Source organism: Drosophila hydei, unplaced genomic scaffold, assembly GCF_003285905.1.
Source record: "Drosophila hydei strain 15085-1641.00,03,60 unplaced genomic scaffold, DhydRS2 tig00000060-arrow-pilon, whole genome shotgun sequence".
NCBI classification, from domain to species: Eukaryota; Metazoa; Arthropoda; class Insecta; order Diptera; family Drosophilidae; genus Drosophila; species Drosophila hydei.
Window position 1 is genome coordinate 5424255 of NW_022045656.1, and position 17914 is coordinate 5442168.

The 17914-nt window shown below is 35.3% G+C and overlaps 2 protein-coding genes across 3 annotated transcripts; both read left to right on the forward strand.

Moving 5' to 3' along the window:
• Positions 1–6477: 6477 nt before the first annotated feature.
• Positions 6478–9055, forward strand: LOC111593533. 2 transcript variants are annotated; one of them, XM_023306337.2, is made up of 9 exons: positions 6481–6566; positions 6759–7060; positions 7117–7280; positions 7337–7519; positions 7572–7781; positions 7841–8017; positions 8158–8444; positions 8515–8660; positions 8731–9055. In XM_023306337.2, the coding sequence occupies exons 2-9, from the start codon at positions 6784–6786 to the stop codon at positions 8994–8996; spliced, it is 1710 nt and encodes a 569-aa protein (XP_023162105.1). In that variant the 5' UTR covers positions 6481–6566; positions 6759–6783; the 3' UTR covers positions 8997–9055. The 2 variants fall into 2 exon arrangements, with proteins under 2 accessions (XP_023162113.2, XP_023162105.1); XM_023306345.2 differs by lacking the exons at positions 7841–8017; positions 8158–8444; positions 8515–8660; positions 8731–9055 and having other exon boundaries at positions 6478–6566; positions 7607–7699.
• A 1011-nt stretch (positions 9056–10066) lies between these two features.
• Positions 10067–12545, forward strand: LOC111593319. Its single transcript, XM_023306027.2, has 9 exons — positions 10067–10478; positions 10539–10702; positions 10766–10948; positions 11006–11215; positions 11275–11451; positions 11535–11818; positions 11877–12022; positions 12080–12342; positions 12399–12545. Exons 1-9 carry the CDS (start codon positions 10202–10204, stop codon positions 12411–12413), a joined length of 1719 nt encoding a protein of 572 aa, XP_023161795.1. The 5' UTR covers positions 10067–10201; the 3' UTR covers positions 12414–12545.
• Positions 12546–17914: the final 5369 nt, after the last annotated feature.

A 17914-nucleotide genomic window follows, 5' to 3' on the forward strand; every position in this document is an offset into this window, starting at 1 on the left:
TTATTCAACACTTATTATCGGGTGCTAGACAAGTTAAGGAACAGCCCTGGCAAGAGCAACTCTACTTACGCCGGTGAGGCTATGATTTGTAAAAATATAGATCAGTCTCGTGTTTTAACTCGTACTGATAGGACATGCTAAAAATTGGTGTCATATAAGTAAAACTAAAAATAGTGAATATAATAAGAAAAACCAATAAAATTAACTGTTTCGATTATTCAAAAAAGAACAATTAAAAGCAGGGTTAAAAAGCGTTCTTCCAGTAAACCGCTTAAATAAATATTCACTCCGTCATTTGCTCGTTAAATGGCTTATTTCATTGTCTGAGCCCGAGGCCAGCAATAAGAGGCACAGTCGCCTCTCAACCTAACTTTCAGTCACCACAGGACTGGAAAACATATAATTTATATATGTTTATATATTGTTTTTTTCTTTTTTATTTGGTTTTTCCTTCGCCAGCCTCGTTGCCTGTTGTCGTTCAAATGCTTTGGGTATGGTCTGTGTGTGTTTGTGTGTGGGCGAAGAAGGGAAAGCATGCAGCGACATTGTGGCTGTTGTTGTTGCTGCTGCTGCTGCTTTTGTTGTTGCTGTTGCCTTCAATTCAATTTTTCGCCAGCTGTTGTGCTTAATTTGAACTTTAAGCATTTTCCTTTTGGCCAGCGATGTTGTTGCGTTCCTTTTGGCTCGTCCCTTTCAGCGCATACGCTATTGTTGTTATTGTTGTTTTGGGCACTTCCGGCTTTAACGCTGCGGCGACAGTTCAATGCGTATGAAAAACCCATTGGCAGTGCCAACTAACTGGCCGTCTCCCCCATTGTAGGTCAGCCTTTTAACCGCTAATGAAGACTTATACCAAAATGAGCGCTACTTGTTACGGATTGCTCCCGACTTTCTTCTCTGCTCTTTTTCGCTCTCCTTTGGCAAGCTAATGCACTTATTTATAGGTAGTATATCGTAGCGTTGGATTCCGTTTCAAATATAGCCAGTTGACAGTATAAATAATGTGTTCCTTTGCCAAAATTTATGGCACTTGTATGTCTTCTGGTCTGCTCCAACTTGACTGCTATAAATTAAAGCCGTGTGTGTGTGAGTGTGTATACCGCGCCCACCCACAAATGTGCTGTGCAGAAATCGACACGCAAGGCCACACACACACTCTCACACACATTCACGCAGACATACAGATATAATTTATAAACGTTTATATAAAAGTAACCGCCATGTAAGCGGCTTTTGCGGTTTTAAAGTATTTAGGCATAGTGATTAGCCACTCATTAATTGTTGGGGCCACTTGATTTGACTAATTAAACAGCTGTTACTTTGTAAACGTCTTGAACTCTTTCTCTCTGCTTTATTGACACATTAAAACTAGATTGTAACATTATTGAATAGGCCTTGTGATAGACGCCTTTGCTCTATAAAATCGTACAGCATATGCATGGCCTTGGTCCATGGTGTCCGTGATGATGATGATGTGGTGGTCCATGTCCGTGATGGGGCGGTCCATGTCCATGTCCTCCATGGTGTGGCCCGCCATGGCCATGTCCAGGTCCTCCATGTGGCGGTGGCATTGCGTTTCAACGTTCTAACCGTAGACTTTACGTGCGAATCACATAAGCTGCAGACGCTAACTAAACTCCACAGATATCATATTCTGATTTCATACCCAATATATACACCCTGATAAACATTATCTAATCTTAAGTATACTATTCTGCTAATCAATACAAATATCAAATATTTGTGTGAACTACAGACATGACTAAGAGCAATCAAGCATATAAATAAAAGCAAAATTTAGTCATACGCAGTTAAAAAAAATTTGGAAAACCCTCAGATATAAAAAACTGATAAAAAAATTATGAACTAACAGTTTTATTATGCTCAAAAAAACCCTTGTATAATAGATTCAATATATCTTTTTAATAAATAGAATATTGTGTGTATGATGAAATGAAAATATATTATATTATTTATTTTGCAATACTTTTTGTTGAGTAAATGCAATTGATTGATTCAAATATGTATTTACAATAAAAATAAATAATTTTATACAAATTTTTTTCCAGTACTTAAATATTTTTATATTTTATTTTGGTTGAGTATATGCAGTTTGTTAATTTAAATATATATTTTCTATAAATATAAATAATATATATTTTGTAAAAAAAATATTTTTTTAGTATTGTTATATTTTTAAAGATAAAAGTTAAAAAAATATATAAAATATCATTTTTGAAAATATAATTTTTTTATTGTTTATTTTTTAAAATGATGAAAAACAATTGCAAATAGCAAAGACACGTGAAACTTAATTGTGCATAAATAAATTATATTTGACACAAATATACTGTGTAGATCGTGCCAGAAAAATCACATTGTAGATGTGGCAATTTAACGAGGTTGTGGATGAGGTCCATGATGATGGGGCGGTGGGCAGCCATGATGTGGCGGTGGCACATAATGAGTTGGAGGACAGTGATGGTGTGGTGGGGGTCCATGGTGGTGCGGCGGTGGCCCGTGGTGATGTGGAGGAGGTCCATGGTGATGCGGCGGAGGTCCATGGTGGTGCGGCGGCGGCGGTCCATGATGGTGCGGTGGTGCAGGATTGTGATGATGCATTGCAAATAGTTTGTCTTTAATTAATTTAAATTGTGCACAACGACAGTAACTTTGTTCAACTGAAATTCCTTTGGGTATGTGCACAAGCTTTATATTATTCCCAACTTAGTCTTTTTATGGTGTTCAGATAAGAGTTATCTAATCAATGTGGGTATGTCATCCAGGTCTATTGTTTGCTTATTGAACCAGCTAGTTCATTATAATGCAAGTTTATTAGCAACGATTTCTAAAAAGAATCGTTTGTCATAAACGGCTAAGTGTTGGGAAAAACACTCGAAGCGTTATTTTTTTCAAATTGTATATAAAAAGTACCCAAAAATAAACGCGGTTTGAAACTATTTTTAGTTATTGGTCAAGCAAAAATATATTTGATTAGGTTTTTTTTATAATTTGTTTAATTTAATTGTGTTTTTGGCTTTACAGCTTTGCAAATTCAATGCGGGTGATGTGGGGGTCCTGGCGGTCCATGATGATGGGGCACAGCTGGCTGATGATGCGGCGGATGCGTTTGATGGCCATGTTCAGGCGCATGTCCCGGTCCGCCTGGGTGATGGGCTCCTGGGCCATGTGGGCCATGAGGTCCTGGCGGGTTATGTGGTCCTGGCATTTCTTGCACTTTAAACAACTTAAAACTTAAATAGTGAAATGTTCGTTGAGCTGCTTGCAACACACCCTATCGATTGGTTGAACTTCATTATATATTTATATGAAGGCAAAGCTTTTTCAAATGTCAAAGTTCGGAAATTCCACAAAAGTTTGGTATTTACCCACGAACTTGGACAGATAAACTTGAAGGTAAACTTTCAGGTGAAGTCAATGGGTTATTATCAGCGATGTATCAATATTCCTTTAATATTTTAAATACCTTATTTATCTATGTATACGAGCTATTACGTTATATTTCGCTTATATTTGTTATACTGCCAATTTTCGTTGATCTTAGCTTCCTCTTTTTGATAGATAACTTCCTTTAAGCATGCACCATGCGTATCTAAAAGCAATTGAGTGCACATTCAAGACTTTTGCTCGCATGACCTAACCAACTAACTAGCCAAACTATCGAAAAAGCAAACCAAAAAAAAAATACCCAAATGCGACCCACTTGTTAAACTCGCCAACTAAATAGAAAAAAAAACTTTCAAGGAAATAAGTAGGAAAAGTGGAAGAAACCAAAAAAAAGGGCAGCGGATTTGGCTTTTTGAATTCAATTAATTTTATCTGCATCAATTTAGCCTTTATAATCGCATCAGAGTGCGCCACATACTCAAAGCCAGCAGCACAAGAACGAGAACCAAACCGATAAAATCCCAACAAAAAAAAAAAAATATATATATATATATATATATATATATATGTGTGTGTGTGTGTATACGAAAACCCACTCAAATGGCTGTTGCTCGTAAAATGTATAAAGTCATTGCAAAAGCCAATTTGTATATCAGAGCAGGCAGTGCGATGGAGGCCCAACGATTATCAAAATGCGAATATGGCACAGAGCGCCAGCAAAACTTACTTAAAATGCCCTTAGCTTTGGGTTTGGGTATGCCAGTGGGGTTGGGTTTGCTTTGCTCGAGTTCGAGTTCGAGTTCGAGCTGGGGCTTGGGCTCTGGCGTTTTCTTCATGGCAACAATTACATTTCACAGATTTACGTTTCGGGGCGCTTTGGTCGCGTGTGCTGCATGCTATTAGTGTGTGTCCTTTATTTGGCTTATGGAGCTTACATTACCGCCAACTTTCTGGGCGCGCACTCGGGGTAACAGGGCACTGGCTTTCGACTGTCGCTGATGTGTGCCGTCTAAATATGAGAATGTTGTGTGAAAATGTTTAAAATCCACGCGAGCAAATGCTTAGCACGCCACTGGACGTTGGCAGTGGCGTGCGCAGCAAGGGGATTGTGAGACTTAGAAATTGGCTTTCCCAAACATATGAAGAGAAATTAAAGTAAAGGAAAACATATATATATATATATATTACAACTACACATTTACTTAATATATTGGTTTCTCTAGAAAGAGTCCAAAAAATAGAAATATTCTTTATCAGGCTCAACAGTCAAGAATATTGTCTTTCATCTACCATCTTTCAGCTCCCATTTTCCATCTTCCAGCTCCCATCTTCCATCTTCCATCTTCCAGCTCCCATCTTCCATCTTCCATTTCCATATGTGTACATCTGCTGCGCCCTTTTCCAGCCAAATTCCTGTCTACGCCACTGGCCATACCAAGCTGCGGTTAGACACTGTATAGGGAGTGGTTCGCGTCCACTTTTGCATACGAACACAATGGCGTGTGAGCAACAACAAAACCAACAACAATATAATATAAATGAAACAAAAAAAATAGGAAGTAAATAGTGGAAAAGGCATAAATAATAGCAAATAATACGGCGACAATGCGCACAAATTTGCCGCTAAAGTGTAGTCATTGTCGGCCTCGACTTTAGATGTATGTGTGTGGTTGTGTGTGTGTGTGTGTGTGCGTGAGACAGCCAAAAAGTGGGCGGGGCTAGGAGGGGTCTGGTCACACTCGAGTTGCCATTTTGCATGAATTCGCTATTTAAATTTATTATACATTAGATTTATGTGCGCGTTGAGTTGCCTACGCCTACGACTCTTAACACTTATCATTGGCCTTTTGTGGTCGCTCTTGTGGCTTAAATTTTGCCATTAGAAGAGGGCTGCGAGGCTATGTGTACATAATCCCTAACTGAAACCTTTGCCGGGCTGTGTGTTTTAAGTGATTTCTTACACTTGGCTGAGCCACTGGGCATGCACAATTATTATTATAAAGCCAATCGGTGGCACGACGGCTACGGTGGCTCATGTGTGTTTGTGCCACTTCTGTCACATGAGTTGCGGTTTAGTATTACTCTCTTTAGCTGCTTTTTTTCTGTAATAGTAATAATATGTTTGGTTGCCTTGCATGGCAAGGTGCTTATTTGAAGTGTGACAGAATTCAAAGTTGAAACGGAAACGGAAACCCTGCACGCTTGTCCCATAACACGCAGTCCACTCAGCTTGTAGAACGAATTGAGGTGCAATTATATTATTAACGTTAATCAAAACGCGTTTATTTCAAAAGTTTTTATTTTCTTGCTAAATTAGTAAAGCGATCGGAATCGCACTGAGCAAGCCAAGAACTTTTCTATTTGTTCTTCGCAAAACTCTTTTTTTGACGTCAGATTATGGATATATATTGAGATACGTAAATATATGTATTGCTCAAACAATACGTTCTTAAAATGAAAAACATACATATATATATATTTATCAATATATAAATAAATATATATATAGATGGAAATAGATTCTATCAATATATGTTTTGTAAATAGGTATTATTAGTATATAGCTTAATATATCTATATATATATATTTAATAGTGTTTTAAATTTTGATTTAATCTTGAGAAATATTGATAAATCAGTAATTAAAATGAATTATTTTATCAAATAGTTTTAAGAATTAGTCTCAAAGGCGTATATGATATTTGAGCCTAAAAATTGAATTTTTCTTTTTCAATAATAAGTAAATTAAAAAAAATGTGTTTATCTTTGATATATGTAGAGCAAAGCCTTTTTGTGATTTATCAGATGATTTTGACCAAATAAAAGGTAAAACTATTTAACATTTAATAAGTGAAATTTATATTAAAGAATTTATAATAGTTACAATATTTCGTTGCACATAACTGGAAAACAATTTAAATATATTTTTTATGTTTATATATTATTTAATAATATAAGTAGGCATTGTTTTTACATTTTGTTTAGTTTTTTTTGATTTCAATAACTTATTCTTATTCCCTTGATTTTGTTGCTGAGAGACAGCAGTTTATTAAATTTTCCTTTTTTATTATTTTGTTTAGCCTATTTTTAATTTTCTAACATTTTTATAAATTTCTTAAATTTATAGTGGAAATTAATGAAAGTGAATTATTTGTTGAGTAAGTAAATAATTAACTAACTATTTTAATTACTATTAACTTAAGCTTAGCATGTACCGAGTGGTAAAACTTATAATTTTATTAAAGTAATAAATTACAAACTTTCCATAGAAATGATATGATAGAATATAGAACTACGATTCGACCTTCTTGCACTTTGAGCCTTTAATTATATTGGATAATTTTTTATAGCTTGATATACCGTAATACCTGAACGATGACTTCGATTGTTGGATTTGTGCCCAATTTGCGAGAAGGCGAAACTCTTCCGGCATGGATGAACTTGGACTGGAGTTCGAAAGTGCAGCATGATATCTATAGAGATTGGGGCACTTATTACTCTAATCGGCGCCGCGAAAACTTTGCACTTTACTATCTGACTCAAGCACTTCTACTGGATAATGAAGATTGGGATACGCTCTATAGACGTAGTGTAGCCAAGAGCAAAGCAGCCCAGATCAATGATTCACTACTTGATGCTCTTAGGGCTGAAGGTAAGTCTGGATATTAATTGAAAGAATCAAAGTCAACTAATTGGTGTATTGAATAGAAATGGCTGAGAGCGATGTGGGACCCAATTGTCCGATCAATCTGCAAATATGCGATTGTCAGCTTATGCTCAACAAATTCGAAATGTCTAAATTGAAATTACACACAAATTTAAGCCATTTCAGGGGTACTAAAGCCAAGAACTTTGATAAGCGTCTGATTGTGGTAAATTTAAATATACAATAAAAAGGTTAAGTATTCCGTTAAGTGTTTTTCTATAGGTCGATGATATCATTAGAGAAGTTACAGGAAAGGCCCTATCTTTATACTATCTGAAAAATCGGAAACTTGTGCAACACGTGAGCGCGTTAATCAAAGAGAGTGAAATTATCGATGATCGTCCTATGTGGAAGATATTAAGAGACCAAGAGAAGTGTGATATACTAAGCATACCTGAGGAAGAGGTGGGTACTCAACGATCATGATCATTGCTTGATATTCAAATATTCCGAAAAGGAAATTTTTTTATCTCCGTTGGAAATCGCGCGCAGAAGTCGCGGTTTTAATGTCATACATCAGACCTACTTGAATGAGTCGTGGTTCGACGTTCTATTCATGAAAAACTTGCGTAAGAATCCTAATTTGCTGCTAAATCAATGCAAGAACTCTAGAGAATTTCTGGAAAAAATGTGTAACCAACAATATAATATAATTCGACGTTTCATAGTTAGTATTAAGCATAAAGTATACATTTTTAATTAATTAATAAGTACAAATCTTGCTAGAAAATGATTTATAGCCGCAGTCCACTTTACCATGTGAACTTCCTAAAGTTTACCAATAAGAAATTAATGGAAAAGAGTAAGGATGCATATTTCTTTCGCATTCAATACCAAACACATCGCCATATGATTCACGACTTAGGGAAAGTTCGCAAGCTGAGAATGGAAAAGAAAGTCAAGGTATTTTTAATTAGTGATGTTAATTATCTTTTGTATTTATTTATATATTTAGTCGATTGTATTTATTTATATATTTATATTTTTATTAATTCATTATTTTTATTATATTTCACTTTGATTTAATTTGACGACCTATTTAGGAGCTTGCCGCCTTTGTTGAGAAAATAATGGGCGATTACTATGTGACGAAAACAAATCGTGTCATGTGCTGGAAATTCCAGTTCTACAATGAGGTCTACAATAGCTTGGCAATCGCACTTGCCGAACAGTACGAAGCGCCCAAAGATCTTATAAAATCGGATGATGCACTTTTTCAGATTTTAATGTTGCCAAATGAAAAAATTAAAGAAGTCCAACCATTTGTATTTGGAGATCGGTCAACATATCAAGGAGGCGATGTGATAGATCACGCTGCGGTAAATGCGAGGTAAATACATTGAACTACAATGCTTGCTCCGCAAGTATCATGAATTAATGAAAGAATTTGTAATCCAAAGAAAACTAATTACTCGCCTGGAGAAACGCATTCGATTCAGCACATATTCAATTGAGAAGTGCTATTTATACCATCAGATAAGCAGCACTCATTTAAGTCAATTGCATTACGATGAATGCTGTTTTACTGCGCGCAAAGCTATAAAAGGTGCTTACACCAATATAATACGTATTTTATATGATATAAAAATATATTAATACTTTTTACAATTGTATAGAAAGTCACGACTGTCAAAGCGCACTCTGGAGGTTCTTATGTCTACTGTTGATAATCAAAGCAAATGCCTTGCAGCACAAAATAGAAAAGACGAGGGAAGCTGCAGACGAGGCAATACCTGTTGCCGAAAAGCTAAAGTCACCGAAACTGCTGGAATTTATAGAAGTATGCTACAATCAGGCTGACGAAGAATTCCGTCGCAAGGGTGTCTCACTAGCGATGGCACGGGCCAGCAGAATGTCCATGGCAAGCACTGAGCTGAGCTGAGGCGTGTAGTTCAGGAAATGCTGGAAAAGTGTTTCTTTTATTACTAAGGATACTTTGATACCTTTTTACAAAATTAGCAATAAATAATATATATACAAAATATATAAAAAAAACAAATAAAAAAAAATATATATATATATAATTCAAGTTCGCTTTGTAAAGTTAGTCAAAGAACCACAACAAAAAGGCTTCAACTTTGCAAGTCCCATAAATAAGCCGTTTTTAGATGAATTTGATGCCCCGTAACATCTATCCAAGAATAATTTTTTAAATAAAATTTTGGCAAACAAACTTAAATATTTAAAAATAAAATAAAAATAATTAAAATAAATTAAATACATTTTGTACAATAATAATAATTGGTCTATTAGGTGGGATCAACGCTGATATTGCTGCAGTAAATGGTATATTTCTACTATTTCCAAGTTCCAGTCGTAAACACTTACAATTTCAATAGCTTGTTTCCTTTACATTTTTTCAGTTGAATCAACTAGCTGACTCTAGGAATCATATAGTACGGAAGTAATTTTGTTCTTAAAGAACTTTTATTAGTAAAGGAAATGAAATCCTAAGAACATAAAATGAAAACCTAAGAACATAAAATATAATTAAATAAATATATATAAAATATAAAGTTAGTAAAAAATTTAATAAAAAAAGTTTCAAATGTTCCAAGCAGCCAAGACAATGAACAAGAAATTGCTTCATACATGAAGTTCGATCTGAATATTTATAAGTTTATAGTAATTAAGTATAAATTCTGCTGCAAGTATCGAACTGACGCTGCTTTTTAACATGAAACATATTATATATCGAAAATTTTATGTAGCAAACATATGTCTTATCAAAACAGACAACATATCTAGATATCATTATAGAAAACTTCCAAGAAAACCATGTATCAGCCGAAAAAGGTTTTTGAAACTATTGGAAAAAGCTAAATGCAAAAAAATACCATAAACTCTAGTTCAGCTTCAGTTAACCTTAACAAAAATAACTGAAAACTAAATATTGATATTTTCAATCTAGAACTCATTGAGCTTTCATATAAATCACTTAATGCTAACTTTGCACAAATAGCTTCAGTAGCAACACACTAACAGATGGAAGCAGTTTAACACAATAACCTGAAACATAGTTCGGTTTTGTAATTTTTCAATTTCATAATTTCAATTACATTCGATTGCTAACAAGTATTTACAATCATGACGTCCATTGTGGGCTATGTCCCGCAAGCTGGGCTTGATGGCGCTGTGCCTATATGGCTGAAATTTGATTGGAGCGAGGAAATCGAACATGATATTTATAGAGATTGGGGCACATACTACTTTAATAGACGCCGAGAGAACATCGCTTTATATTATTATACGAAGGCACTGGATATGAACAACTATGATTATGTGACGCTCTATCGACGCAGTCAGGTGCAACGAAAGGCCGCACGAATCGAACAGGCTTTGACCGATGCTCGATTGGCTGCTAGTAAGTTGGATGTGATGTTTCCACATAATTGATTGACAAATGAATGTGATTCGATCATAGAAATCGGCATGGGGGCGCGTGGTCCAAATTGTCCCATCAATTTGCAAATTTGCGATGCGTTGTTCGAGCTCAACCAGTTCGAGAACAGTGCATGTGAGCTGCACGATAATATCCGACGTTTTATTGGCGTCAAGGCCAAGCACTTTCAAACGCGAGTCATGGTGGTAAGATGTGCATGTCCTTATATGTATATTACGGATATACCATATATGCGTATCGAAATTTAGGTAAACGATGTTATTGAAGATGTCACGGGCAAATCCATGTCCTTGTTCTTTTTAAAACATCAAAAACTCATTCAACGTGTGCGAGAGATCAACAAGGCGAAAGAGTTCGTTGACACGCGCCCCATGTGGAAGATATTGAGAGATCAGCATAAATGCGATGTGCTCAGTATACCCGAGACTATTGTATGTAAAGCCGGTATACCTAAACGAATATAGTGATAATTAATACAGCTTCTATAGGAAGAGATTTTGTCGCCGCTTGAAGTGTCGCGCAGAGCGCGTGCATTCAATGTAATCCATCAAAACTATCTGAACGATTCGTGGTACGACGTTTTATTCATGAAGAATCTACGAAACAATCCGAGCTTGCTTCTAGATCAATGCAAGCGTTCAAAATCCTTCTTGCGAACACTTGCCTTCAAGCAGTATGATATTATAAGGCAGTTCATCGTACGTCTAAGATCTAATATGCTGTAATATGTTTAACCCATATTTATTTACTCTCGCAGAAAATGCTGCAATGCCGCAGTCCTCAGTATTATGTGAGCTTCCTCAAGTTCCCCGACAAGAAGATGTTGGAAAAGAGTAGAGAGGCGTATCTGTTCCGAGTACAATATCAAACGCATCGCAATATGATTCATGATCTCAAACATATACGACGACTGCGTAAAGCCAAGGACGTCAAGGTAAATATATGTCGGTCCAAATGTAATATATCATATATCATATATCATATGACATCATTTAATTTCTGACAATATACATTTAGGAGCTTTCCTCCTATGTTGAGAAAGTGATGGGCGATTACTATGTGACGAAAACAAATCGTGTCATGTGTTGGAAATTTGAGTTCCATAATGAGGTATATAATAACTTAGCTTTGGCCCTTTGTGAACAGTATCGCGTGCCCAAGAACTTTAGAATATCGTCGAGAGCAATGTTGCAATTGCTTTTACTGCCTGTCGATAAGGTGAAAGATATTGTGCCGTTTGTATTCGGCGACCGATCGACTTATCAAGAAGGCGACGAGGAAAGCGAAGGCAGGAAATGCCGGTGGGTGAACAAAAAGGATTAAATTACTATAAATTAAATTAATTTATTTGACTTTTAGAAAAATGTTATCACGCTTGGAGAAACGAATGAGATTTTCTAAATTTTCGATAGAGAAATGCTATCTACTTCATCAAATGGCCAGCATTCATCTGACCCAACTACATTACGATGAATGCTGTTTCAATGCACGCAAGGCGGTAAAAGGTACGAATACTTCATTAATATTATGTCTGTAAACAGTTATTAATTTGTTGGATCTAGAGAGTCAAAACTGTAACAGCCTCATATGGAAGTTCCTAGGCATTATTCAAATGATAAAGGCAAACACTTTGCAGCATAAGGTAGAGAGTACGAAAGAGGCCTTAGAAGAGGCTCTGCCAATTGCCAAGCAGCTCAAGTCTCCGAGCCTCGCCAAATTCATAGATGTTTGTATGTTATCTACCGAGGACGAATACAATCGTAAGATCAGCTCAATAGCCAGTCAAAGGGCCAGCAAGGCGTCAACCATATATTCGGGACAGGAAGTGAGCGAATATGATATATTTAATATAATAATGCATTGACAATACATTCTTTTCAGATTGATATGGAATAAGAACTATGCATATTTAAATCCTCAAACAATTTTTGAAAAGACTTAAGTACTTTATTAAAATAAGTAAATATCGAGTCCGTATTAATTTCAACATGTTACAAATAAATAAAATATACACATTTAATTAAGTCGAGCCAGCGTTTCGAAAGAGTAATATTGTGATAGATAATGGATCAATAATTTAAAATATTCATGCCTTGTAAATAAGCTTGCATTGAAAAGAATATGCTACGAGATACTTGGGCAGTATGGGGTTTGCCTAATTGATGAATAACTTTGGTATATATGGAAAAAATATATAATTGTACTGCGTTTAGAAGATTGCTGCGTTCATATGCATTTAGGGTATTAGCCTCTGTATTTCTACCTTACAAAAGCAAACCTGCTTAGTATTCTCATCTGTTATTTCAGCCTACAAAACTTGAAGCTTTAAAGCTTTCCCATTGTGAACTTAGGTGCTTAAAGAGCCAGCACAAGGTCAATTATAGGACCTGGGATCCGAATGCATTTCCATTTGTAGCCGCCTTCTACTAAACTGATTTAGTTTATAGCTGAGCTATCTTTGTGGCCGCCCATTAACAGGTCTCGTGTGATAACGGCTTTTATGTTAACCTACATTTAAAACGAAAGAAAAAACAAACACATAATATATATGTATGTGTAGGAAAATTTACGTGAAAAACGCGTCGTCGTAAAATTTCTATCAACTCGATTAAATTATAACAAGTGGATTTTCATGTTTTTGTGTCGCATTTATGGCTTTTTATTGTGCTAATTTTATGCGCAGCTCGACTGAAAGGTAGATCCTTGAGAAACACACTCGCTCACACAGACATACACACATGTATAGATAGGCACCTGCAATAATACTTGGCACACATTTAGTGGCAGCATTTAGTGGCACATTGCGGTGCCAACGTTGGCGCTGAAGTTCATCCTTAGGACATTGCCACGTTTGCTGCTGCTGCTGCTGCTTGTGTTGTCGCAGTTGCTGTGTTTGTGTGCGTGTGTGTGTGAGACCACACTTGGCAAACTTTTTGGCCTACCTGCCCGGCATGGCTTGCTTCACCTGTTAGCCTGCCAGACAGCCACCCACTCGTGTGCTGCTGCCGCCGCCTTTTGTCTTATCAAACTTTGCCGCGCATGTGTTTATGCCACAAATGGCACTTTTGCGGCAGCGCATTTTATTTTTTTACTGCCACTTTTCGCCATTTTGCTTTATCATTTTTATATGTGCTCCTTTCTAGGCAGTTTGGCGTGTCTGTAGCTGGCGCTAAATTATAAATATGAGTATATTACAGTCAACCAACTGCCCTGCAGTATTTGCAACCTGAGCATTTCAATGTAGCTATTGTTAGCAATATTATTTTTAATATTTTTTTATTGGTATTACATTTGAAATTTAGAATAAGTAGCTTTGAGTTGTGGCAGACGCACTTTATGAAAATTGTTAAAGAATTTCTATTTGTAAAATAAATAAAAATAAAAAATGCTTGAAAATATTTGTTGAAGTTGAAGTTGATATGAACTAAATATGATAAATAGGAAAATGTTTGTTTTTAAGTTTAAAAAAAGTATATTTTCCATTATTATTTTAGCACTGTTATGAATATAATATATAAATATTATTGTATTTATTTTTTTAATAGCTGCCTGAATTGCTTTCCAATTTTTAAATTTATTTAGTTAAATATTTAATTTTAATGGATATTGATAGAAAAAAAATCAGCTTGCATATAAAATTTATCAAAATATATATTTTGATTTTTTTATTTATAGTTGAATATTTATTATTTTTCTTTTTATATGTATTATATATTTTTTGTATAATTCAAGAATTATTTTTAATGCTGCGAAAGCTCTTCTACTTAAGTTAGATATATATTTCTTGAATTAACATTTATATATATTTTATATTTCTATTTAAAAAAAAAATAAATTAGCATCTACATACCAAAAGTAATTATTTTTTATCATATAAATTGTATATATACGTTTTATCTTCACGTACTCATTCAGTAGTTAGTCTACATCAACAAAACCATTTATATGTTATATATATGTTACATAGAGACACCTACACACATACAGCTACAAACATGTCTCCTGCTTGTTTGAGTCTCCCATTAGTGTCCTTGAATAATTCCTTTGTTTAACTAATAAGCTGCATCGAGCTGCTACTAGTGTCAAGTTGGCAGAGCCGTAAACATTTAAATGGCCGTCTAGTTGGATCTTATTGTCCTGAAGGGGCTTCCAGCTCAAGCCGGAGCGAAAGGTGTGTGCGGCCAACTAATGACCCTGTATTTATATGACAGGCAAAAGTTTATAAATATTTATGGGGCTTGTTGTCTCGCTCGCTGTTGCTGGCTTACTTCAGGCGCCAGCTCATTTGGTTATTTTAAAATTCCGAGCAGGCGTTGTTTCATTTTTGACACCCAGGTCCCAAATGCTTCAGCCCCAGTTCGAAGTCCTCAGTCCTGTCATCGCACGTTGTTGCCATTGTCACGCACACACGTACTATATTTTTTACGCGCATATCATATTACACACAAACAGGCAAAGCACCCCTTTTATGTATTTCGGAGGGACTTTTTGGCTGCTGGTTTCCAAGTAAATAGAATCACGTACACTAATTATCATCACCATTGCGCGCTCAAAAATATATTTTTATTAATTTCATTGTGGGCCACAAAGGTAATGCACATCCCCTGACAATCCCCCCACCACAAATAACCCCAATTTTTAATTGAGATCTGGCAATGGGATATACCTATGACGGCGTCGCTCCACACCAGCTGCATAAATTGGGTGCTTTGCTATGTGCTGCATGTAAATTTCGTAGTTCTTGTTAGTTTCATAGTTAGATTAGATAAGATAACATATAATTGGTCATTATATGTTTCACTTTGGCACACACATGACATTGAATGCTAAACGTACTGTTTGTGTATTGCTTTGTCAAAGATAAAGCTAGTTAAGCCAGGTGCTTCCTATCGACGTTGTGGCCTGGTCATAAAATTCTAAAAATATAGCCATCTCTCTTTGAGAGCATATATGTATATACATTATAATCGCTGTCGATCAATTTACTAGTCAAGGAAAAATTAATGGACAAATTCTTAAGATAGCATTATAATCATAATCATTATTATTAATTGGTAAGCAGCGTTGAGCAATTGAAAAGTCTTCACTAGAGATTTGGGTTTCAGGTGTTTTCCCATGCGCATAAAATCGATTATAATCGATATAAAAGTATTCTTCTTTGAGTATTATTTCTTCGTATATTTTAATATTAAAAATCGATCAAAATTGATTGCGCATTAAATATTCAAAATTTCAAAATTTAAAATCAAAATAATACTATTCTCCTTTGAGCATTAATCGTTTATTTTAAGCTCAGATCAAAAATATATTATATAAACTCCCAATAACAATTACTTTACTTTTTAACTATATTATCTTAAAATTCATAAAATCATTCAGAATTTGTTTCTCAAGGTATAAAGTTTTGTCAACGCAAAGATATAGATGAGTCAGTCATATATACGCCAGCTGTAAAAGACATTCTATATATGTATATCCGTGAGTAGTGTATTTCAATTTACCTTTACTCACTGCGTTTTTACATTTATATTATTATTGTTTAACAATTCTTGGCATAATACACAACTCAATAGCAATATAAGCAAACAAATTCACTTAAAAACAATTTTTTTGTAATAAAAGGCTGACTCATACTGTAAGCCTATTCACACGTTTATATGGCAATAAATTGAGGTGAGGAGAACTTGTTAAATATATATTTTTAAGCCACACATTGTTTATGAACAACATTGAAATAAGTTATATATTTACTTTTTAAATTATATTATATTGCAATTAAACTGTATAAACTATCACTCATTGGAACTAGTTCCTTTTTGATACTTCCGTGCATATAGACTATTCATGCAATCTGTGTTTTTTATAACAAATAAAATGTTTGGTACAGATAAGACAATTCACCTGTCCAGCCCAATGAAGATAATAAGAGCGCGATAGTGTTTTATCTACAGATAAGACTATTTTTGTAGTCAATACCCACACAACATACACACGCCAGAGCACAACTACGTACATTCGCGGAGAACGTACTTTAGAGATTGTCAGTGAGTGAATACCATAATAGGCCGATCTGGCCTTATAAAATAGTCTAACACCGTCCGTGTAACGCGCAAGAAGTCGCAGCTCGAAAACTTTGATCGAAGCAAAATAGTAATAATGGATAATCAGACACGTATTGAGGTGATAAATGTGCCCCCGCCGACGGGCCCTACAACGGTTATTGTCCAGCCTCCACCACCCAAAGATAATGGCTGTTGCTGCTGCCCCTGCTGTCCCTGTTGCTTTAGCTGCGGCGAATGTTGTTGCTGTTGCACGATAATGTAGAGTAACAACAACAACAACGACAACAACAACATTTGACAACGGCAGCAACAATATGAACTTCAAACAAAAGGCGCTGCAAATCCTTTAATGCTTTCCGTTAAATTAAGTTTCTATGGCTTGTGAAGCACATTTACACACACACGTACACACACACACACACACACACAATACACACACTTTTTTCGTGCAATAAAATTTTACGATTTGTTATAAATAATGTTTTCTGTGTGGTACACGGGGCTGTGGTTGAGCACTTGGGCAGCACATTGTCTTGCATAAATCTCGAATGTGCTTCTGGCCTGCTCTAATAAAAAGCCAAATTTAATAACATCCACACCCACACACACACAGGGAAACCGCAAAAATTTTGTAGTTTTATGAGCGGCCTGGCAACCCTTTGACATAGCACACATACACACACACACACAAGTATATATGAAAACTTGCCAGTGGAAAACTTAGTTGGCATTGCCAGTTATTATTTATATATGTTTTTCAATTTGCCAATAAAAGCGAAAATGTGTCAAAAAGTGCCGCCTGCTGCCATTTGATAAAACATTTTATGAGAGATCTTTGCGTATTGCAACCGCAAAGCCAAAAGTTTCTTCTACTGTTTTTTTTTTCTTCGAACAGTTTTGACAAGGGTTTGACTGAGTGGGTGGCAGGGCAGTGTTGTGGGTTGCTGGGTCACCCATTCAGCGTAATTTGTGTGTACTTTTTTTACTTGCCGTTTATCTATAGCCCAAACCATATTACTCATACGCACTGTTGCACGCGAAGCGCTGAACTGTGGCGAAGACAGCGATAATTGTGTTAAATCATAAGTTCATCAAATATATATGTATATAAGAAATAATTCTAATTTCAGCCTGGTTAGAAATGATATTACTCATACGCACTATGGCACTTGTTTTTCTTTCATATAAATAATAGAGCTGCAAACAATTATTCTTATTAAATGATGATATATATTTAAATTTATTTTTTATTTATTTATTTTGCTATTGTTAAAACAGAAACTATACCTCAGCTTGATAAATATTTATACCTAGAATTTATTTTTGTTATCAACA

Bases quoted from the DNA above. Each gene is read 5' to 3' on its own strand.
- LOC111593533 (XM_023306337.2), top strand. From the start codon at position 6,784: ATGACTTCGATTGTTGGATTTGTGCCCAATTTGCGAGAAGGCGAAACT. The intron at 7,061-7,116 runs GTAAGTCTGGAT...TGTATTGAATAG, and splicing joins TGATGCTCTTAGGGCTGAAG to AAATGGCTGAGAGCGATGTG. The intron at 7,281-7,336 runs GTAAATTTAAAT...GTTTTTCTATAG, and splicing joins TTGATAAGCGTCTGATTGTG to GTCGATGATATCATTAGAGA.
- LOC111593319 (XM_023306027.2), top strand. From the start codon at position 10,202: ATGACGTCCATTGTGGGCTATGTCCCGCAAGCTGGGCTTGATGGCGCT. The intron at 10,479-10,538 runs GTAAGTTGGATG...ATTCGATCATAG, and splicing joins CGATGCTCGATTGGCTGCTA to AAATCGGCATGGGGGCGCGT. The intron at 11,819-11,876 runs GTGGGTGAACAA...TTTGACTTTTAG, and splicing joins AGCGAAGGCAGGAAATGCCG to AAAAATGTTATCACGCTTGG.